The 24134-nt window shown below is 44.8% G+C and overlaps 1 protein-coding gene across 1 annotated transcript in view; it reads right to left on the bottom strand.

The window, feature by feature from the left end:
* rnf123 (ring finger protein 123) overlaps positions 1-24134 on the bottom strand; it is a 440342-nt gene that overhangs the window by 298054 nt on the left and 118154 nt on the right. Inside the window, exons 20-21 of the mRNA XM_078543856.1 lie at positions 22677-22797; positions 21814-21915 (exon numbers count right to left, since the gene is read on the bottom strand). Coding sequence (XP_078399982.1) covers positions 21814-21915; positions 22677-22797 — 223 coding nt within the window. The remainder of the gene's footprint in view (positions 1-21813; positions 21916-22676; positions 22798-24134) is intronic.

Here is a 24134-nt window from a genome sequence, read left to right on the forward strand (position 1 = left end):
CCTTCATTGAGTGTTACAGACCAATCATCTAATCAAGTTCGTGCTCAGTGTTTTTCTCCACATGAACCACTTAAATCCCACCCTTTCTCTTGCTTCCAATAATTCTTAATATTCTCTCCCGTTCAAGGAACTGTTTAATTCACAGCAATGGTTTGCAGCAAATAATTCTGCATTCTAACTCATTCGTTGAATGAGACATTTTTCCAAACACTTCACAGCCGGAAATTCCAGAGGTGAGGGTTTCCCTGTAATGTCAGCGGCAATCGGTGGAAAAGCAGCCATTTACGCTTCCTTTGGGGTTTCAACTGAAGGTACAGAAGAAAATACTTCAGAAATTCTATGACAAATTCTTCTTGCAATCGTCTTAACTTTTAGAAGTCTGCCCTCTCCTGAAATTGATGACTAGACCCTTAAGCATTCCTACACAGGTGAGAACCATGTTTAAGAGCAGCATTCCAGTTTATTCTCTAGATTTTGTCTTCACGGTTTTCTGAAGAGATGCCACAGCGGGTGGTAGGACCAAGTGCGCTGCCTGTGAGGAGAACATCACAGAGGAAATACAGTGCATCACATTTCTACTTCTCTTCAACTCTGAAGTAGTCTCACAGACTCAAAACGTTAATTCTGCTTCTCTCTCCACAGATGCTGCCAGGCCTGCTGAATCTTTCCAGTATTTTCTGTTTTTATTTCAGATTTCCAGCATCCGCAGTATTTTGCTTTTATTTCCACAAAACCTGCTTTCTTAGGAATCAGCAAGCTTCATTATCACAACAACTTACATTTATATAGTACCTTTAACACAGTAAAACGTCCCAAGCTGCACAGAAGCATCACCAAACAAAATCTGACAATGAGCCACACAAGGAGATACTAGAGCAGATGACCAAAAGCTTAGTCAAAGAGGTACATTTTATGGAGCGTTTTAAAAAAGGAAAGAGAGAGAAGGAAAAACTTAGAGAGGAAATTCCAGAACTTAGGGTTCGGCAGCTGACGACACAGCCACCAATGATGGAGCAGTTAAAATTGGACAGCTCAAGAGGCCAGAGTTGGAACAACATTGAGATCTTGGAGATATCAGGTCCCCGTAATGAGCTTCTGAACAAACAAATCCAACAACAGATACCTGATAGCAGGTTTCTCCAAACATTCCCTTTGTGTGATCAGTTTGATGCTTTCCAGATTGATGCACCTAAACATTAATTGCTGACTTAAGATTTACCCACCAGACAACCAAAAATAATTTACATGTTCAAAACATCTTCAATTAAATTGTATTTCTTTTACCACCATTCTGCATAACTGCCAGTTAACACTCACTTGTCTGCACTGGAGTGCTGTTTTGGGCTACAGTAGAGTGCTTCAGTTAGAGTTTGGTGACTGATGGAGTTTAAGGGTTAAATCCTATCTAAAGTCTAGTCGTTCTTTAATTTAGCAACTAACTAAAAGTTGCTGTTAGGGATGGAAGGTGGTGAGTTTTCCCAGTGGTGCACATTGTGAAGGTGGTGGAGGCAGCACAGCAGCTGGTGCAGAAAGTGGTGACCGGCAGCCCCAAGCTCACCCTGGCTGCTGCTAATTACTCTGAGTCGTACCTGGCTACCTTCTGGAAATATGCTTGGGTGGAGCTAACTCCTCCAACTCCAGGAGAAATCCCAGTGGCTGTTGAAAGACTCAAGGATCTTGAGGCGTCATTTAAGGCTGGGAGTTACAAATAAATAATTGTAAAGGATGCACTGAGGAACACGCTTGTAGCCATGGAAATTGTGACGTGGTTTTTACATTGGCGGGGTCATTGGTCAAAGAAGCCTGATTGGATGTAATGTCTGAACTCTACCCTGTGTTGGACCAGCATTCCATTGTAAATGAATGAATAATATTTCAAATTAAATAAAGCCATTATTAGATCTTAAAAAAAAAGTGAGTTTTATTCCAGCCTTAAAACGGGGGTCATACAGGCTCTGCTTGCAGCTGCAACTAGTTAATTAGATAACTGGCTTAATCAGGTTTTTAGATGCTAGGTTCAGCGAGTATAAAAGTAGGTTATCTTATAGTGCTGAATTTGTCTGCACTGGAGTGCTGTGTTTGGCTGCAGCAGAATGCTTCAGTTGGAGTTCGGCAACTGAGGGAGTTTGGGGAGGAGGTGCTCCTTTCCTTTTCTACCTATCCTCAGAAAGAGGAGTGTTGGCCTTGGTAAGTAAATTAGAAAAGTGCAATACTTCCAAATAAGTTATTGTACTTGGATTTAACTGAGAAGCGCCAGGAATAAGGGAAATTTAGGGCCAATATAATAAAGTAATATAAATAATCCAAAGTAGAATAAAGTTAACGTAAGGGAAGTAGAGTGAAGACATGGCAGAGCAGCTCAGCTGAGTGGAATGCGTGTCCTGTGATACGTGTGAAGTCATGAACGTTACCGGTGTCCGAAACGACCACATGTGCAGGAAGTGCTGCCAGCTGCAGAAACTTGAGCTCCAGGTTTCGGAGCTCGAGCAACGGCTGGAGTCACTGTGGTGCATCCGTGAGTCTGAGAACTATGTGGATAGCATGTTCAGCGAGGTGGTCACACTACAGCTTAAGGGTCTGGAGACAGAGAGAGAATGGGTGACCACCAGACAGTCCAAGAGAAGCAGGCAGGTAGTGCAGGAGTCCCCCAGAGTCCCTCTCACAAATTGGTTTTCCGTTTTTAAAGCTGGTGAGGGCGCTGGTTCCTCAGAGCAGTGCAGTCAGAGCCAAGTTTGTGGCACTACGAGCAGCTCGGCTGTACAGGAGGGGAGGAAGAAGAAAGGAACAGCAAGTGTAAGGGATTCATTGGTTAGGGGATCAGACAGGCGTTTCAGTGGTCGTAGATGTGACGCCTCAAATATAGTACCCTCCGGATTACTCCCAGTGCCACGTGCCAGTGAGTACAGAAATAGGAGGATAAGGCAGATGAATGTGTGGCTGGAAAGATGGTGCAGGAAGGAGGGCTTTAGATTCCTGGGACACTGGGGCTGGCTCTGGGGGAGGTGGCACCCGTACAAGCTGAACAGGTTGCGCCTGAACAGAGCTGGGACTGAGTTCCTTGCTAGTGCTGTTGGAAGGGTTTTAAACTAACTTGACATGGGTGTGGGAACCAAGAAAAAATATTAGAGGGGAATACCAGGGTGCACAAAATACTGGGAGGGACACAAAATACTGGGAGGGACGGATAACACCAGTATAGAGGATAGTAAGTTAATAGGTAAAGTCGGGGTAAGGGAGAAAGTAGCAAAATCCAAATCAGGGTTACTATGCATATATGTGAATGCACGGAGTATAGTAAATAAGATTGGGGAGTTACAGGTGCAGATTGCCATGTGGAAATATGTTGTTGTGGTGATAACAGAGACCTGGCTCAAGGAAAGGCAGAACTGGGTGTTAAATATTCCTGGGTACAAGATGTTCAGAAAAGATAGGAAAGGAAGGAGGAGGGGTGGCGGTATTGGTTAAGGAGAGCATTGCAGTACTGGGGAAAGAGGATGTACCAGAGGGTTCAGGGACAGAATCAATTTGGCTAGAGTTAAGGAACAAAAAGGGTGCAATTACACTGCTCGGTGTAGTCTATAGACCGGCAATTAGTGAGGAGAACATAGAAGAACAAATCTGCAAGGAAATTGCAGAGAGATGCAAGCATTATAGAGTAGTTACAATGGGGGACTTTAATTACCCAAATGTAGACTGGGACAGTGGTAGTGTAAAGGGCGGAGGGGGGCAAAAGTTCCTAGATTGTGTTCAGGAGAATTTTCTACAGCAGTGTGTGTCCAGTCCAACAAGAAAAGATGCACTGTTGGACCTAGTTCTTGGAAATGAGGTGGGCCAAGTCGATCAAGTGTCGGTGGAGGAACATTTAGGAGACAGTGATTATTGTGTTGTACAAGTTAGGATGATGATAGAAAAGGACGATAGGCGAGAGCCGACTTCAATGGGGCAGGAACGGAGATGAGCCAGATAGACTGGAACAAAACATTGGCAGGAAAAACTGTAGCTGAACAATGGGCTACCTTCAAAAAAGAATTGGTTTGGGCACAATTAAGGTATATTCCATCGAAAGGGAATGGTAGAGCAAACAAATCCAGAGCTCCCTGGATGAAAAAGGAGATAGAAATTAAGATGAAGAAGAAAAAGTGCGCTTATGATAGGTGTCAGGCAGAAATTACAATTGAGAACCAAAAGGAATACAGAAGGTTCAGAGGGGATTTAAAAAACATATTAGAGAAGCAAAGACTGATTATGAGATAAGACTGGCAGCCAACATAAAGGGGAATCCCAAAGTCTTCTATAGGTATATAAATAGTAAAAGGGTGATAAAAGGAAGAGTAGGGCCGATTAGGGACCTAAAAAAAAATATGCACATGGACGAAGGGGCCATGGCTGAGGTATTAAATGAATACTTTGCATCCGTCTTTACCAAGGAGGTAGATGCTACTCAGGCCATGGTGACAGACGAGGAAACTCTGTTACTAGAAGGGTTCAAAATTGATAAGGAGGAAGTGTTAAATAGACTGTCGGCACTTCAAGTTGACAAGGCACCTGGACTGGACGAGATGCATCCAAGGATATTGAGGGAAGTGAGAGTAGTGCAGGGACACTAGTCATAATCTTTCAGTCTTCCCTAGACTCAGGGGTGGTGCCAGAGGCCTGGAGAATTATAAACGTTACGCCCTTGTTCAAAAAAGGTCGCAAAGATAAGCCCAACAATTATAGACCAGTTAATTTAACTAACCTCAGTGGTGGGCAAGATTCTAGAAACAATTATTCGGGATAGAATTAGTAGTCACATGGAAAAATATGAGTTGATAAGGAAGAGCCAGCATGGATTTCTAAAGGGAAATTGTGTTTAACTAACTTGAATGATGAGGGTAATGCTGTTGATGTGGTGTACATGGACTTTCAAAGGCATTTGATACAGTGCCACACAACAGACTTGTGAGAAAAGTTATTGTTCATGGAATAAAAGAGACAGTAGAAACATGGATCCAAAATTGGCTGAAAAATAGGAAGCAGAGGGTAATGGTCAATGGATATTTTTTGGGCTGGAGGAAGGTTTGTAGTGGAGTTCCCTAGTGGTCCATATTGGAACCCTTGCTTTTCCTGATATATATGAATGATCTAGATCTTGGTGTGCAGGGGACAATTTCAAAGTTTGCAGATGATACAAAGCTTGGGAGTGTTGTGAACTTTGAGGAGAATAGTGTGGAACTTCAAGAGGACATAGACAAGTTGGTGGAGTAGGCAGATAGAAGGTAGATGAAGTTCAATGCGAAGGACTGTGAGGTGATGCATTTTGGTGAAAAGAACATGGACAGACAATATAAAGTAAGGGGTGAAATTTTGAAGGGGGTGCAGGAGCAGAAAGACCTGGGTGTATATGTGCATAGATCATGGAAGGTGGCAGGACAGGTGGAGAGAGCAGTTAATAAAGCATATAGTATCCTGGGCTTTATTAATAGGGGCATAGAGTACAATAGCAGGGAGGTTACGCTGAATTTATATAAGACACTCATTAGACCTCAGCTGGAGTACTGTGTACAGTTCTGGAAACCACAGTAAGTAGTGTTTAGATGAATATTTGAAATGCCATAGGATACAAGGCGATGGGCCAAGTGCTGGAAAATGGGATTAGAGTAGATAGGTGCTTGATGACCGGCGTGGACACGATGGGCCAAAGGGCCTTTCTGTGCTGTAAAAGTCTATGACTCTAGGAAAGACGTGAACACATTGGAGAGAGTGCACAGAAGATTTAGAAGAATGGTTCCAAGGACGAGAAACTTCAGCTATGAGGATAGATTGGAGAGGTTGGGACTGTTCTCCTTGGAGAGAAGTCTGAGGAGATGTGATGGAGATGCTCAAAATCATAAGGGGGCTGGACAGGGTAGATAGGGAGAAATTGTTCCCGCTCGTAAAGGGATCAAGAAAGAGAGGGCACAGATTTAAAGAGATTTGCAAAAGAAACAAATGTGACGTGAGAAAAAAACTTTTCCACACAAGTGGTTCGGGTCTGGAATGCACTGCCTGGAAGTGTGGTGGAGGCAGGTTCAATTGAGGCATCCAAGAGGGCATTGGATGATTAATTGAACAGAAACAACGTGCAGGGGTACAGGGAAAAGGCAGGGCAGTGCCACTAGGTCATCATGCTCATTTGGAGAGCCGGTGCAGTCACAATGGGTCGAATGGCTTCCTTCTGTGCCGTTAAAATTCTGTGATTAAAGGACACGAGTTGCTAGGCTGGATGGACGTAAATAATCTGAAACCTGCTTCATATTTTTCATCAGCATAAGCTCTATCTGATTTTGTAGCAGATACATATAATTTTAGATTAATAACCGTTTTCTTCCTGCCAACAGTAAATTGCTCCAATATACGTTACCCGCCAGTTTTGTAAATCCAAATTTGAATTTGTAGTGATCTCTTTCTATTATAAACAGGGCTATCAATAAATAGGTTTACTGAGATAACAATCAGCAGGTGGGGGGAGAAAGTTTAAACAAAGGACAGCAGTTAATCAATAGCCTGAATGGAAACAGAAGTAATTAAAACATGAATTGTTTCTTGATATGACACTTCAGAGCCAACTTATGTAAATGGCTCAGCAATGAAATAGTGATGATCCTTTACACAAAGGCTTTGTTTGCAGAGGTGCAGCAGGCCTAAGAATGCTTCATATTTACCACATACCCATTTCAAATCTTTTCTGAAATGTATCTTATCTTGGCTCCAGGTCTATACTGACCAGAAAGATCGCAAGCTTCATACCTGATCTGTCCTGTGTTAGCTGATTGCTGGTAGTGCAACAAAGGCAACAAATAGGCCCAATATCCCATGGGGTACAGTTCTGACTAATGATAATTATTCACTGACAGTTGCTGAAAAGTGGATATGTATGATGTCGGATGAGCAAAAGGTTGGACTTGGCAGTGGTAGTTCACAACCGAATTGCCTATGAGCACTCACTGCTTCAATCTGCACATTAAAAATATCACTTACAAGAGATACTAATGGGTTGCCAGGCTGCTATGAAAATGTATCCTCAAATAAATCTTTTCTTCAGGAAAGAGGAGAAAGACAGCAAAAAAGAAAAGAATGGAAGCTGCATTTAAAAGAACAAATGCTGCAGTTGCTGCAAATCTGAAATAAAAACAGGGAATGCTGGAAATACTGAGCAGGTCTTGTAGCATCTGTGGACAGAAACAGAGTTAACATTTCAGGCTGATAACCTTCCATTGGAGTTCTGATGAGAAACTACAATAAGAACAACACCCGACAGACATCGACCCACATCGACCTAAGCACATGATTCGGACACAACAAGGGTATACCCAGCCCAGACAACTGGCCAAAGTCATCCTCACTGTGCCACGGGAGAGCTGTTTCAGATACTAGTCAAGCAACAGCCAGGCATAGCCATATTGACAGAATCATATCTTTCAGCCAACATCCTCCATTACCATCCCTGGGTATGTCCTGTCCCACCAACTTTCACCAGACTCTGAGGCCTCATGATATTCAGTCAAGCATGAGCAAGAAAACCTCCTGCTGATTATCATCAACTGCCCTCCCTCAGTACTCCATCATGTTGAATACCACTTGGAAAGAGGGGGTAGTAAGCACACAAAATGCACTCTGGTTGGGGGGCGTGGTTTCAATGTCCATCACCACAAATGGTTCGATAGCATGCCCACTGACTGAGTTGGCCGAGTCCTGAAGGATATACCTGCCAGTGTGGGCCTGCAGCAGGTGATGAGACATGAACACAAGGGAAATTAAACCTCATCCTCACCATTCTACCCATCACAGATGCATCTGTCTATAGCAAAATTGATAGGAGTATTCACTCCACAGTCCTTCAACAAAAGGTGAGAGGTTTGGTGTTCTGTGGCAAGTGGTTCATTTCCTGACTCCCCAAAGCCTGTGCATGACCTACAAGGCACAAGTCAGGAGTGCGTTGGAATACTTTTGCCTGGATGAGTGCAGTTCCAATGCTTAAACAGCTTCGGTTCCACCAGGGCTACTTGGCTCTTGACCTCTTTACAGCCTTGACCCAAACAAGACAAAAGAGCTGAACTCAAGAGGTGAGGGTGAGAGAGACTGCTCTTAACATCAAGGCTACATTTGACCAAGTGTGGCATCAGGGAGCCCTAGTAAAATTGGAGTAAATGGGAATTGGGGGAAAACTCTCCACTGGTTGGAGTCATACCTAGCACAAAGGAAGATATGTGGCTGTTGGAGGTCAATCATCTCAGTCACAGAATCACAGTGCAGAAGAGGCCCTTCGGCCCATCGAGTCTGCACCGACGTGTGAGAAACACCTGACCTACCTACCTAATCCCATTTACCAGCACTTGGCCCATAGCCTTGAATGTTATGACGTGCCAAGTGCTCATCCAGGTACTTTTAAAGGATGTGAGGCAACCCGCCTCCACCACCCTACCAGGCAGTGCATTCCAGACCGTCACCACCCTCTGGGTAAAAACATTTTTCCTTACATCCCCCCTTAAACCTCCTGCCCCTCACCTTGAACTTGTGTCCACTCGTGACTGACCCTTCAACTAAGGGGAACAGCTGCTCCCTATCCGTCCTGTCCATGCCCCTCAATCTTGTACACCTTGATCAGGTCGCCCCTCAGTCTTCTCTGCTCCAACGAAAACAACCCAAGTCTATCCAACCTCTCTTCATAACTTAAATGTTTCATCCCAGGCAACATTCTGGTGAATCGCCTCTGCACCCCTTCCAGTACAATCACATCCTTCCTATAATGTGGCGACCAGAACTGCACACAGTACTCCAGGTACTTTTTAAAGGATGTGAGGCAACCATCAAGGTTCTATACAACTCCACCATGACCTCCCTACTTGTGTAATCTATGCCTCGATTGATAAAGGCAAGTGTCCCATATGCCTTTTTCACCACCCCACTAACATGCCCCTCCGCCTTCAGAGATCTATGGACACACACGCCAAGGTCCCTTTGTTCCTCAGAACTTCCTTCATTGAATACTTCCTTGTCAAATTACTCCTTCCAAAGTGTATTACACTTTTCAGGATTAAATTCCATCTGTCACTTATCTGCCCATTTGACCATTCCGTCTATATCTTCCTGTAGCCCAAGAAACTCAACCTCACTGTTAACCACCCGGCCAATCTTTGTGTCATCTGCAAACTTACTAATCCTACCCCCCACAAAGTCATCTATGTCGCTTATATAAATGACGAATAATAGGGGACCCAACGCAGATTCCTGTGGTAGTCCTAAGACATCGCTGCAGGAATTCCTCACCAAGGCTCATTTGGACAGCATCTTTCAAACCAGCGACCTCTACCACCTAGAAGGACAAGGGCAGCAGATGCATGGCAACACCTGCAAGTTCCCCTGCAAGTCATGCACCATCCTGACTTGGAAATATGTTACATTGCCACCTCACCATCCTAGGTGAAAATAGCTATTCAGTACAGACCAGCAGCCCTCTTGGTCTCAGCACCACACATTGGATCATGCACATCAAGGCAAATACATAATTGTTAATACATAATTATAGCAGTATGTGTACATGCCAGCCTCCACCCCAACCCATCACACCATTTTTAAAAACAATAAAGCAAAGAGATTCTGTTGCACTATAAATCCACCTATTGTGGCCATTTTTAACTTGTCAAAGCAAATGAAAGATAAAAATTAGCACTTGCTCAACTAAGTGAATGCAGCAACAACACTGCAGAATCTTACTCACAAGGGGCCTCATGGACTTCAGACACAAATGCTCCTGTAGTTAGTTATTTGCGTCTCATGATCAGCATGCTGTAAATGGAGCTATTGCACCTCACTCAACCCACAGGACAGGAGCCAGGGACTACCTCAGCCTGGCTGCGCTTCATTCTACAGACTGATCAAGTTGTGCTTGGCAAGACATACATGGAGTGCTCATTCAGCATCGGCACGAGTTTCCATGGTTTATCGCCCTATGGCCCTCAGTTCCATTTCCTTTCTCAATCCTGATGGAGATCTCAGAGCCATAAGTCTGAGCCTTCACATAAAACAGAGCCTGAAATGAGTCTAGCCATACAGCAGTAAAGATTGACTCCTGGGATTTGCTAGCCATGAATTCAATTGCTGGACAACCACCTCTCCGGGCTCGTGTCTATGACTAGTTTGGCAGTTTTAAAAAATATTAATTTTCTGAGTTGCAGGTAGTAGTCAAGTCCTGCAAAGCTTTTCCAATTTGTCACAATCAATTCTGAAGCAGCTCTCGTGGAAACAGGCCAACCTCGATGCCACTCTAGAGTTGAGTCCCTGGGAAACACTCCTACCAATGGACAATCTGCATTCTTATCTGAAGTCAGGTAACTCCAAAGCTCTTGGAATCCAGGAGTCTTGGCCCCTGTTGTTTCCAATGGAGCTACTTTGGGATCTTCCACAATGGTGGGTCATGAATTAATCCAGCTGAGTGAAACCACACCCCCTCACTCCACCCCAGTGATCTGGTGTGCCTGTCCTCACAGTGGTCTAGCTGAGTGAACACCCCCAACCCCCAGTGATCTGGTGGTTTAATCCTGACCAATTAACAGCATTTTATCTCACATTGAACACCGAGAGGGGATCCCAGTCTCACTGAACTCAGTTCCAACCAACTGTGGGGGGCCTGGGCCCTTCAGAAATCTGCCAAAGGTTCTTTCCCTGGCAGGTCTTTCAAAGACTGGTGTTAGATCGGCCTCAGGAGATACAAACAATATCCCACTCTACAAGCGTCTGTGTAAAGAACTTTACACTCAATGTAATTTGCCAACAGACACAGCTGCTGGTGAGATTGTTTCAACTTTAGGTCAAATGCAAAGTTTTAAACTTGCCTGCTCTAAATATTGAGGAGCAGATGGATTGAAGTGCAGTCCCATTAGTGTCCCTCAGTGTTGCACTGATTAGTCCTTCCACTGAACCTAAACTACTGTTTAGATAATTAGTGTTACACTTTAATTAAAGTGCAAGTTAATCAGCAGCTGTGGCTCAGTTCATAGCACCCTCGCCTTTGAATCAGAGGGTTGTGGGTTCACGTCCCACTCCCGGAAACCAAGAACTGTGACTGTACTCGAAAGAGTTGCAATCTGTGACTGTTGATGACTCGAAAGAGTTTAAAGAAATGTGAAAGCCATGTGATAAAATCAGGAAATCCCAGCAATTCCGGGGACAGCAGTGTCAAGACAGGCACCCTTCATGATAGCAGTAATACAGCAGGAATGAGTGGGAACAGCTGAGATAATTCAGGAAGAGTTACTGCAAATGAAAAATGACTAATATGCATCTAGTTTGACTTCAACCACCCTGGTATTCACATGATATAACAATAATGACATTGCTGACTAAATACCACAATCAATTTCTTTTCTTTATTTAGTTTACAACAAACACAGAAATGACACAAGGAAAGTCCCAGTAGCGTAGGGCTTTGAGATTTCTCCCACACATGCTAAATTTACTACACGTCATGTTCAAATTACTCTCGCACTTTGTTCCCAAATCTCATTCTTTCAAAGAAATCTGTCTCAACTCAACATTTGTCAACTTAAGATGGAAGAGTGAACCAAGAAAATTCTGTAACAAGGTGTGGGTATATTTCACAATCTGGCACTCAAGTATGCCAGCAGTTCTGAGAATGACTACCTAGCAGGAATAAACTGCTATTACTTCATCAAGTAAGGAAGGAATTAGCCATAGTACACAAAGGACTATAGGCATCATTCTCCATTAGAGAGAGAGAGACAATTATTCATATAGCTTAAGGAGGGCAGCACTCCACAGGCATGGGGCAGCTTCAGGATATTTGTCCTTTGAACAGTCAAAATGGGGAAATTGAGAACATATCTCAGGCTGGATCTGTTGTACAAACACCATCCTCCTGCTCCAAATAAAAATGCTGTCATATTACTAATGGAGAGCATTCTGCAGTTGACAATGCACTAACCCATTCCAGTATGATGGAATTCATGTTCAAGAACCAGAGACTACTGAGAGGAATAATCTGTTCATACTTGATAGGGGTTCAATAGTCCCTTTATAATAACCACTGCAGTGACTTCCCTGAAAGGCTGATGTTGGCCATTTATAAAGCACTGAAGGAGATTTAATGGAATATCCACAGCTGAAGGCCAATGGCCACAGCTCCAGGTAGTCTGCTTTGAACACAGTGCCTTCTTTCTGGATTTGAACCTACTTGAGCAGGGTGCAACAACACTGGTTAAAAGTGACAGCTTATGGACTCTAACAGCAGAGTTGTGACCAAGTCTTCTGACTACAGAGCCTTTCAAAACTCTTGAAAAGCAAGATCCAGGCAAGGTAGGGAGGTTCTGTGCATTCCAAACAAGGATTTTCCTTTTCCAGCTGTTTCAGATTTGATGATACTCTTTCGAGTTATCAACAGTCACAGATTGCAACTTTTTTTTGAGTACAATCACAGTTCTTGGTTTCCAGGAGTGGGACAACCCTCTGATTCAAAGGTGAGGGTGCTATGAACTGAGCCACAGCTGACACCTCTAATAAGGAACAAATTAATATGTATTATAAAGCATCAGCACTGCTGAGCATCTGACAAAAATATCCAACTCCGTTAGACCCTGGAAAAACTGACAGCACAAGCAGCTCTCTCCTTATAGCTATACTCCAGTAAAGACACAAACGTAGCTGAAAGATGAACTTCAAAAAAGAACAGCAGGCACTCCAGGTCACCTTGCGTGTCACCAACTGTTTCATCTGGAAGAAGGACAAGCTGCTAATTGTAAAGACAGCTCAAAGCTAAACTTGCAGGTGATGCAGCTTTCCCATTACCCACTTCACATAAAACGTACTTCCTCCTAATGGAGTTCACAGCTTCTCTCCACTTGTTTTACCTCAAGAGGCAAATCATTACGGAATACAAATTGAAGTTGGAAAACATCCAAAGAAACAATTAACAATCGCGTTTGAGATTTTTTTTGTATAGATTTTTTTCCGTATCAGCTGTGGCTCAGTGCTCTTGATAAAGTTGCGGATTCAAGACCCATTTCAGGTTCTTAAGTACATAATCTAGGCTGACACTTTAGTGCAGTGCTAAGACTGTCCAGCACTGTCAGAGGTGCTGTCTTTCATATTAAATTTAAATTATCTCAGGTGGATGTAAAAGATCCCATGGCACCCTTTAAAAGGAGAATGGTAGTTCAGCCACCCGTGGTGCCATGGGAACTCCTGAACTATCTACCTATTCTTTTTGGCTGTCTGGTGGTCAACCGTTCACTCTCTCCCTGCATACTCAAACTGTGGGGTGACCATATCTATAAACATGCTGTTGACAAAACATTCAACCTCTCAGATTACCACAGTGAGCCCAGCTGCTGCTCAAGTTAAGAAATCCAGAGCTGCAACTGGCAACACTTCCTGCACAAATGATTATCCAGGACACAGTAAGCATGCTGGAGTTCCCACAGAGGGCATCAGCACGGCCAGGACAATGTTGGCACCTATGGAACAGAAACAGCGTTAGCCTATATGATGCCACATTTGATTATTAGTGGGAAGGTTTCCAGTTCAGAGTGGAGTTGGTGCTTGCTGCTTTTTTGAAGGGCTGGAAGATGCACAAGGCGATCGAGGAGAAGGACTCTTGCACTCAACAGGAGGAAGAGCATCCAACAGAGGGCGGTAGTGAGACGTGACTGAAGCATTCTGGGAGATAGCTTTCCTATTAAATCTGGAGTCAGGCAGGGCTGCCCTCTCTCCCCTGTCCTGTTTGTGTGTTGCATAGACCCCTTTGCTGAGTCCATCAGGAAGGATCCGGGCATAAGAGGAGCGACGATCCCAGGCAGTGGAGGCACTCAGGTCAGAGCCTCCCTGTACGTGGACGATGTCGCCGTCTTCTACTCGGATCCGCTGTCGGTGCGCAGACTGATCCACATCTGCGACCAGTTCGAACTGGCCTTGGGAGCCAAGGTAAATCGTGGGAAGAGCGAGGCCATGTTCTTTGGAAACTGGGCTGACCGATCCTTTGTCCCCTTCACCGTCAGGGCTGACGGCCTGAAGGTGCTGGGGATATGGTTCGGAGGGACCAGGGCATGTGTTAGAAACTGGAAGGAGCGAATGTCTATGGTTCAAAGAAAACTGGGCATGTGGGAGCGACGCTCCCTCTCCATTGCGGGTAAGAACCTGGTCATCAGGTGTGAGGCACTCTCGTTGTTGCTGTACGTGGTGCAGGTCTGGCTCATTCCAGACTCCTGCGCGATGGCGATCACCCGAGCCATCTTTCGCTTTATCTGGAGGTCGAAAATGGATCGTGTCCGCAGGGACGCGATGTACAAGCCTCTGGATAAGGGGGGAAAAAAACGTGCCCAACATCGCCCTCATACTGATGGCCACCTTTGTGTGCGGCTGCATCAAGCTGTGCGTAGACCCTCGGTACGCAAACACCAAGTGTCACTACGTGCTGAGGTTCTACCTGTCCCCGGTGTTGCGAAGGATGGGTCTGGCCACGCTGCCGCAGAACGCTCCAAGTAGTTGGACCATGCAGTACTACCTGTCCCTCATGGAAAAATTTATGCAGAGAAACACCTTTGACCGCAAATCCATCAGGCAGTGGTCGGCATGTAACGTCTTAGAGGCCCTGCGGGAAAAGGAGAGGGTGGATCCTGCGGGATGGTTCCCTGAGCAGACTGTCAAAGTCATTTGGCAGAATGCCTCATCACCAGAACTTTCCAACAAGCACCAAGATGTAGCTTGGCTGGTGGTGAGAAAGACCCTCCCTGTCAGATCCTTCCAACAGGCCAGGAGTCTCACCCCCTCTGCACGTTGCCCTTGAGGTGGCTGTGGTGGGGACGAGGCCATTGTTCATCTCCTTATGGATTGTGCCTTTGCAAAGGAGGTCTGGAGAGAGATGCAGTGGTTTCTGTTGAGGTTCGTCCCGAGCAGTTCTGTGACACAGGACTCTGTGCTCTACGGGCTGTTCCCAGGGACACACACCGAGACAAACATCAACCGCAGCTGGAGGATTATCAACTCGGTGAAAGACGCTCTTTGGTCTGCCCGAAACTTGTTGGTCTTCCAGCGCAAAGAGTTGTCCCCGACCGAGTGTTGCAGACTGGCACATTCCAAGGTCCAGGACTACGTGCGGACGAACGCACTAAAGCTTAGGGCAGCCACCACAAAGGCGCAATGGGGAAAGGTCGCTGGCTAAGACCTTTCTTCCATAGTGCACCGAGGGGCTGGGAATTGTTTAGAGCCCCTCGGGCTGTACAGCTCACAATGAAGGTATGCATTGAACACGAGTTGTATTATAATTGTATTGAAGCACCTCAGAGTGCAACATGATGTATGTTGATAACTCCAATACCATTGTCTGATTGTCTGTAATAACCATATTGAAATGATTGTAACATTCATTGATTGTATTGAAGCACCTCGTGATCCATGTGTAAAAGTTGAAACTGATTGTACTGTTTGTGATGGCGATTTTGAAATGTTTTGTAATGTTCTTCCAGATATTTTATGAATAAAGTATATTTTTCAAAAAAAAAATTTCTGGGAGAAGTCACCGCAGACACCGCGACTCAGAAGGGGATCAAGGAGGACCCACTGGCAAAGAACGGAATAGCCCCAAACATTACATTGCTGTTGTGTTTCCATCCCTCCCTCCTCCTCAAACCAAAAAAAAAAGGGAGAGGCAGTACCTTCAGGAGTGCACCAGACCTGCGAGGGACACTCTTCTGAAAGTGGGTTTTTAAAAAAGCAGCTGATTGGTGAGTAAATCCTGGTGAGTTTTTTTTCAATCTATTAAAGCTATTCCTTGCTTACTACTGAGGTAGGAGCTAAAAAAAAAGTATAGAGTAGTACTGTACAAGTATAATTAGTCAAGAAACAAGGTTCCTAGCTAACATAAATAAGGCCCCGAGCTAGCGTATTTTTTAAGGGAGTAACTAGCTTAATCGAGAGGGACGTCATGGCAGGAGAACTCAGACCCATGATATGCTCCTCCTGCAGGATGTGGGAAATGAGGGACGCTTGACCATGTGTGCAGAAAGTGTGTCCAAATGCAGCTTCTAGCTAACCGGATTTCGGAGCTGGAGCTACGGGTGGACTCATTGTGGAGCATCTGCGATGCTGAGCAAGTTGTAGATAGCACGTTTAGTGAGGTGGTCACACCACAGGTGAAGATTACACAGGCAGGAAGGGAATGGGTGACCATCAGGAACAGTAAAAGACTCAGGAAGGCAGTGCAGGAGTCCCCTGTGGTCATCCCCCTCTCTAACAGATATACCACATTGGATACTGTTGGGGGGGGGTGGCCTCTCAGGGGAAAGCAGCAACAGCCAAGTTCACGGCACCGTGGGTGGCTCTGCTGCTCAGAGGGGCGGGAGGAAAACAAGTGGCAGGGCTATAGTGATAGGGGATTCAATAGTTAGGGGCACAGACAGACGCTTCTGTGGCCGCAAACGTGAATCAAGGATGGTATGTTGCCTCCCTGGTGCCAGGGTCCGGGATGTCATGGAGCGGCTGCAGGACATTCTGGGGAGGGAAGGTAAAGCAGCCAGTGGTCGTGGTACACATTGGTACCAACGACATAGGTAAACTAAGGGATGAGGACCAGCGAGCTCAGTACAGGGAGTTAGGAGATAAATTAAAATGCAGGACCTCAAATGTAGTAATCTCAGGATTACTCCCAGTTCCACGTGCTAGCGACAGCAGGAATAAGAGGATAGACCAAACGAACACGTGGCTGGAGAGATGGTGTAGCCGGGAGGGATTCAGATTCTTGAGGCACTGGGGTCGGTTCTGGGGAAGGTGGGACCTGTACAAACCGAACGGGCTGCACCCAGGCAGAGATGGGACCAGTATCCTTGCGGGGGCTTTTGCTAGTTCTGTTGGGGAGTATTTAAACTAGTGTGGCAGGGGGATGGGATCCCAGGAGTAGGATCAGATAGTCAGATTCAGATCAGAAAAATGGAGGTAGAACATTAGCTAGGGACGTTGTGATAGACATGGAGTTACAGGGGAAGCAAAGTTTAAGAAGTGTCCAGCAAGGGAAATTGTCGGGGTTAAACTGTTTATACTTCAATGTAAGGAGTATTACAAACAAGGTAGATGAGTTAAGGGCACAGGTAGACACATGGAAGCAGGATGTCATTGCTCTAACGGAGACCTGGCTAAAGGAGGGACAAAACTGGCGCTTAATATCCCTGGTTATAGAGTCTTCAGACACGATAGCGTAGGAGATAAAAAAGGAGGGGAGGTAGCACTAATGGTTAAAGAATCAATTCCAGTTGTGAGAAGGGATGATATACTAAATGGGTCAACAAACGAGGCTTTATGGACTGAGCTCAGAAATAAAAAAGGGGCAGTCACACTACTGGGAGTATACTACAGACCCCCAAATAGTGAAAGGGAGATAGAAGAACAAATATGTAGGCAAATTTCTGCTTGTAAGAGCAAGAGGGCAATAATAGTAGGACTATTCAACTATCCTAATATCAACTGGGATTCAAACAATATAAGGGGCACTGAGGGAGAAAAATTCATGCAGTGTGTCCAGGAAAATTTTTTCAACCAATTAGTGACAAACCCAACGAGAGGAGATGCTATTCTAGACCTAGTCTTGGGGAACGAAGAAGGGCAAGTGGGTGAAGTGACAGTTGGCGACCATATCGGGGACAGTGATCACAATTCAGTTATATTTAGCATTACCATGGGAAAAGGACAGAGATAAGGCAGGGGTAAAAGTCTTGAATTGGGGTAAGACAAATTTTGCAGAAATGAGAAGGGGCTTGGCTGAGGTGGACTGGACAGCACTGCTGGAGGATAAAACAGTGGGAAGCACTAAAAAGCAAGATCCTAATTGTACAAAGTAGACATGTCCCCTACAAAAATAAGAGTGGTACTGCCAAATCCAGACCTCCCTGGTTGTCTAGAGGAATACAGGTGAAGATCAAACAGAAAAAGAAAGCGTACGTTAGGCACAAAGAACTAAGCACTGCAAATAGCCTGGACAAATATAGAAAGTGCAGGGACGAAGTCAAAAAGGAAATAAGGAAATCAAAGAGAGGGCATGAAAAAAGATTAGCAAGTAAAGTTAAAGATAACCCAAAGATGTTTTACCAATACATTAATGCCAAAAGGTTAGTTAAGGAAAAAGTGGGACCTATCAGAGATGAAGATGGAAACTTGTGTGTAGATGCAGAGGCTGTGGGAAGGGTTTTGAATGAATATTTTGTCTCCGTGCTTACAAAGGAAAAGGAGGACATAGATAGTCCAGGAAGAACACTGCGAGATATTGGACAGGATAGTCATAAAGAGAGAGTCAGTACTCAAAGGGTTGAAAACCTTGAATGTTGATAAGTCACCAGGGCCAGATGGATTGTTTCCGAGGCTGCTGAAGGAAGTCAGGGAGGAGATAGCAGATGCTCTGAGGATGATTTTCCAATCTTCACTAGATACAGGGGAGGTACCGGAGGACTGGAGAAATGCAAACATAGTTCCATTGTTTAAAAAGGGATCAAAGGAAATGCTAAACAATTATAGGCCAGTTAGTCTTACATCAGTTTGAGCAAATCAGTAGAATCAATCCTGAGAGATAGGATTAACTGTCATGTGGAAAGGCATGGACTACTCAGGGATGGTCAGCATGGATTTGTTAAAGGAAGGTCTTGCTTCACAAATTTGATTGAATTCTTTGAGGAATTGACAAGAAGTGTTGATGAAGGTAGTGCAGTGGATGTTGTGTACATGGATTTGGGCAAGGCATTTGACAAGGTCCCACATGGCAGATTGGTCAAGAAAGTAAAAGCCCATTGGATTCAGGGTAATGTGACAAACTGGACAAAAGGTTGGCTGTGTAACAGGAAACAAAGGGTAAAGGTCGATGGATGCCCTTGCGAATGGAAAGTTGTCTCAAGTGGTGTTCCACAGGGCTCCGTGTTAGGACCCTTGCTGTTTGTGTTATATATTAACGATTTGGACATGAACGTGGGGGGCATGATTGGGAAATTTGCAGATGACACAAAGATTGGCCGAGTAGTGGATAGTGTAGAGGATAGCCATAATCTCCAAAACAACATAGATGGGTTGGTAGAGTGGGCGGTAAAGTGGCAGATGGATTTAACATAGAGAAGTGTGAGGTCATACATTTAAGGAGGTCAAACAGTTACAGGGATTACAAAATAAATGGGAATATACTAAGAGGGGTAGATAGAAGTGAGAGATCTTGGTGTACAAGTACACAGGTCCCTGAAGGCAGCAGTTCAAGTAGACAAGGTTGTAAAGAAGGCATATAGAATGCTCTCCTTCATTGGCAGAGGAATAGAATATAAAAGTAAGGATATAATGTTTGAATTGTATAAAACACTGGTGAGGCCACAACTGGAGTATTATGTGCAGTTCTGGTCACCACATTACAGGAAGCACATAATAGCTCTGGAGAGAGTGCAGAGGAGGTTTACAAGAATGTTGCCAGGGTTAGAAAAGTGTAGCTACGAGGGGAGATTGGACAGGTTGGGGTTATTTTCCTTAGAACAAAGAGGACTGAGAGGTGACTTTATTGAGGTGTGCAACATTATGAAGGGGATAGATAGAATGGACAGGATAAAATTGTTTCTCTTGATGGAGAATTCTAGAACCAAGAGACATAGATTCAAGATAAGTGGCAGGAGGTGTAGGGGAACATGAGGAAGAACTTTTTTTCGCAGAGGGTAGTGGGTATCTGGAATTCGCTGCCCAAGTTGGTGGTAGAGGCAGAAACTTTAAACTCTTTTAAAAAGTACATGGATCTGCACCTAAAGTGCTATAAGCTGCAGGGCTATGGGCCGGGTGCAGGAAGGTGGGATTAGAAAGGGCACCTGGGTGTCCTCGGGCTGGCATGGACAAGATGGGCCGAATGGCCTCCTTCTGTGCTGTAACTTTTCAATGGTTCTAAGTATTTACAATATTGGCTCAATGGGGGGAAAAAGTTTTACGCCAAGCTTTTTTCTCTGTTGTGTGAGGGGTATATGAGATACAAGAGAATTCTCTGCTCCCTCCATCTGCCCCAGCCTCCCAGTTTCTTACTTGGTACCTAGACCAGGCTGTTGTGGATGAGGGAGATTAATTTTCCAATCAATAACTGGGAAGGAAAGGCACCTTGGTTGTGAGATAGGACACTCATTACTGATGGGGCGGGTTTGAGCACGGGTTTAAGGGGGGTTGCAATTCTGTTCAACTTTCAAAGCTGAGGCTGTCAAATTCTGCTCTTCTATATGTATGGTTGATTTAATATTAATTTTTCCTATAGTCATCTCAATACCGTGCTGCTTTCCTATTGACTGTTTATTCACTTGAAGAAATTCAGGATCATACTGATGAAGCCATGAACCAAGGTCTTCCCTTTTTGTTGCCCAGTTGCTCAAATTTTTGAGGCACCTTACCCTTCCAGGGTAATCAGAGGTAGACTGGGCACTTTCCAGAACTGAAAGTAGCAGTTTTAAGCTCATTCATGAATTTTCAGGATATACAGCGAACAATGATCTAATCAAGGCAGCCAGGGTAAGAGAGTGGCTTTGGTGTGCCCTATATCAGCATCAAGTTTGCACGGGGAGCAAATGGCTTGGGCCCTGTTTACGAGGTTGCCAATTAGGCCAATCTTATAACGTGTGGAACAGCAGGAATCCCAATGCGTATATTGACTGGTGAAGGCAGGCTGGGGGTAGACAGTAGTAGAGAACCCACTGGCAGATTTCTCAACCAGCACCTTAAGGAAAAGGAGCTCATTTGACTGCCCGTGCTTGTAAAACGCAAAATAGTGCTCAACATTTGTTGTGATTCTACAATTGGACAACACTTGCTAAACAATCTTGATTGTGCTAAGAATTGCGCTGAAAATCAATTTAAGATTATCAGTCGAGCTTGTAGTGTGGCTCACTTATGCATGCTGCAAGATACATATATTCACACACAGGGCCCTGTCCTTTGCAGACAGAAGGAGCATGTCCACACATTGTGCCTTTTTATCAACTAAACAAAAGCTTGAGGGACAGCCATTCCCTCGTTCACTCCCCATGGCAATGCCTTGACCAGAGTCGGCATGCCTGGTTTGAATTTGAACAAAAGCCTGGCAGTTAACTGTTCCCTGGTGCATTCTCCAAGTCAATGTTTCTACCAGAGGTCACTTGCCAACCAATCAGCAGTCTCTTCTCAAGCAGTATAAACTGTTGCTCCCTTTACTATTGGTGTTCTTGTGAATCTGTTCTGAAGAGTACAAGATGAAGAGCTTCGACAGCATGTCTCTTTTTTCAGCAATACTCAAGTTCTCTACCACCAAACAACTGCTTCCTTTTGGGTCGACCTTCCTTTTGCATTTACTATTTCTCACGAGAGTATATTCCTCCCGCAAAATCACTTGCACTTGCATCATGTGTGTGTTCATGTCAGATTACCTACAGGCCTACTTTAAACCAGCAAACTTCCAGAGCTATGCTTCAATAATGTGTGTCAGCACTGTGATTGCTCTTCTATTTTCCTATTTTGTTCTTTTCTTATGCACGTAATTTGCGTGCCTGAGACCATAATCCTTCCTCTAATGGGTACCCTGGTAATTCATACTGTTGAATCGGGGTAGTCACGTAACATTATGTGCACCTTTATTATACTCAACCAGACATGCAACATGTTTGCGGTACCACTGAAATTTTGAAGCCACATCCCATGGGAAAGGCTAAACCTTAGTAAAATTTGATCCTTTCAGAGCAACATTTCTGGGAGGGGGTTGGCCTAGAGCGAGAAAAGTCAATGTCAGAATGGTTGAATGTTATTCACCAGCATCTAGTGCCTCACCTTTCAGAGTTTTCTTCAGATGGGAGAGAAGGCCACCAAGTCTCTGCAGGTCAAAGTAATCCACCTTCCCATTGAAGAAGAGCTGAGGGGGGACGTAAGCATCTGGAAGCAGAAAAACAGGGTAACTCAGTACACACCCAAGGGTTATGGGCCTCCATTCCTTGCACAGTCAACAGGCTGCCAATCACTGCACACCCACAGTCAACATCCGCCACTCCTTGCACACTCTCAGTCAACAGGCTGCCACACCTTACAAGTGAGACCATACTAGTGTTATCAGCTTTTGATGCAGTAGTTTTGCAACACCCAGCTGAAGCCTAGAACTAAACCTGCCAGAATTCACCAAGGCCAGCAGTGGGGAGTCCCGTATTTTTTTGGGCGTGCTGCAGTGATTCCCAGTGAGTCTTATGACCGGATTGCAGGCTGCCCCATGAGATGCACACATCATAAGCTGGTGCCACTAATACAAGTATCATAGTATTAAAGCTGACTATTCTTTCAGGGTACATAGGGAAGGTGCTGTGTGTCCCAAAAGTAGGGAATAATGGTGGCACAGGAGGGGATAAAATAATCATACACAGGCTACATATGGAGCTGGGGAGAGACCATGAAAAGATAATTAGATATGGGCCGCATATGGAACGGTGTTGGGGGGGGGGGGGAAGAGAACCTGCTATTCCAATGCCTAGGCAACCCACGGTAAGGGATCAATAGGTCAAATGGTGTTTTCTTGCTCCTCATAGTTCTTAACAGCCCAGCATGAAGTTTACTCATTTGGAATGGATTTGTAGGTCCTCATCTCTCAAGCTACAAGCCAGTTTTTTTGACTATTCTGCATAAACCATTAAAGCACTGGTCCATACCTTCACTGAGTATTGCTGATGGATTCCTCCGCCTGTACTCATCCCAGTAGCTTCGCAAAGCAGCGATCAGTCGGTGCAGGAAGCAGACCATGTATTCAGGAGGGCAAAGGATTGCAGGATTCTGTGAAGGCAGATAACAATGATCTAGCTGTCTGTTCACACAAAGAGAACATTTACAGTTAAGAATGATAAGTCACCAGAGAGTCCAATGAGGGTTATTCCTGGATGTCTGCAAATGTTATTGCATTTACCTCAAACATTGGATCACTGTAACTTGGTATGTTTGCTCATGGTTTCACACCAGCAGTTGTCGTGCCAGAAGTTCAGAGAACTAGGAGGCCGTAAGTAGGAGACAAAAGGTCACTAAGGGCTGGAAGGGTCACCGAGGGCTGGGCGGGGTGGGGGGTGGAAACCAAGGGAGGATGAGGGGATACAAAGGATGAGGGGACACCAAAGGTGGGGGAGTGACTTGCAGAGGGGGTACTGAGGGCGAGGGGACACCGAAGGCGGGGGAGTGATTTGCAGAGGGGATACTGAGGGCGAGGGGACATGGAAGGTGGGGGAGTGATTTGCAGGAGGGACACCAGAGGTGGGAGGAACCTTGATTCCACCATAACTAATAGTAACTCACCAAAATTTCACAGATAATGAATGGTATTACTGGGGGCACTCTAATTCAGTCATACAATAATTCACTGATAGTCTATAGGTAACTGGTAGTAATAGATGTAAAGATGCAATACCTTATTTGTAATTAGTAGTAAACCCAAAGCCTGCTGACAGCCACCTTGTACCTACAGCCAGAATTTCCCTACACTATAGAAGGTGTGGTGAGGCTCCCCAATCAATGCCACTTTTGGTAAAACTGATCTCTCTTCCTAACTCCTTGGAATCTGGTTTGGACTCACGTCCTATGTGGTGACAATTCTGAACAAGGAACCTCAGTCAAAGCTGATGGCGTTTGCACTCCAGGCATCAAAAACAGACAGTATCAAACCAAGAGATTTCACAAAGGCAGTGGGTTCAGTGTCTGGGGCACTTCTGAAAAGGGACATCACCATAAACTCAGCACCAACATTTCTAAACAGTCCCTGAAAGAAGGATTTTCATAGAATTACAGAATGGGCAGGACAAGAGGCCATTTTGTTCCTGGTGCCTGTGCTAGGGCTCTCTCTTGTAACCCATTCCCCCAGATATTATTATATTTCTCTCTTTCAAATACTTATCTGATTCTCTATTAAATTACATCGTTGAGAGGGTGGGCTACCGCTGCGAGGCATTGAGAGAGAGCAAAGTTCCACCAGGCTGCTTACAGCAGTGTCCAACTGATTCATGCCCCACTCCAGTAGCCTGGCATGCAGTGCAAGAAAGTTGACAAACCTAGAATATGTACCTATCCTTGAATAAATTTGGTGCAAGTGCTTATTCACAGGCAGCAATAACCTGCAGTTTATCACC

The sequence above is a fragment of the Cetorhinus maximus genome, chromosome 6 (assembly GCF_964194155.1).
Source record: "Cetorhinus maximus chromosome 6, sCetMax3.hap1.1, whole genome shotgun sequence".
Lineage (NCBI taxonomy): Eukaryota > Metazoa > Chordata > Chondrichthyes > Lamniformes > Cetorhinidae > Cetorhinus > Cetorhinus maximus.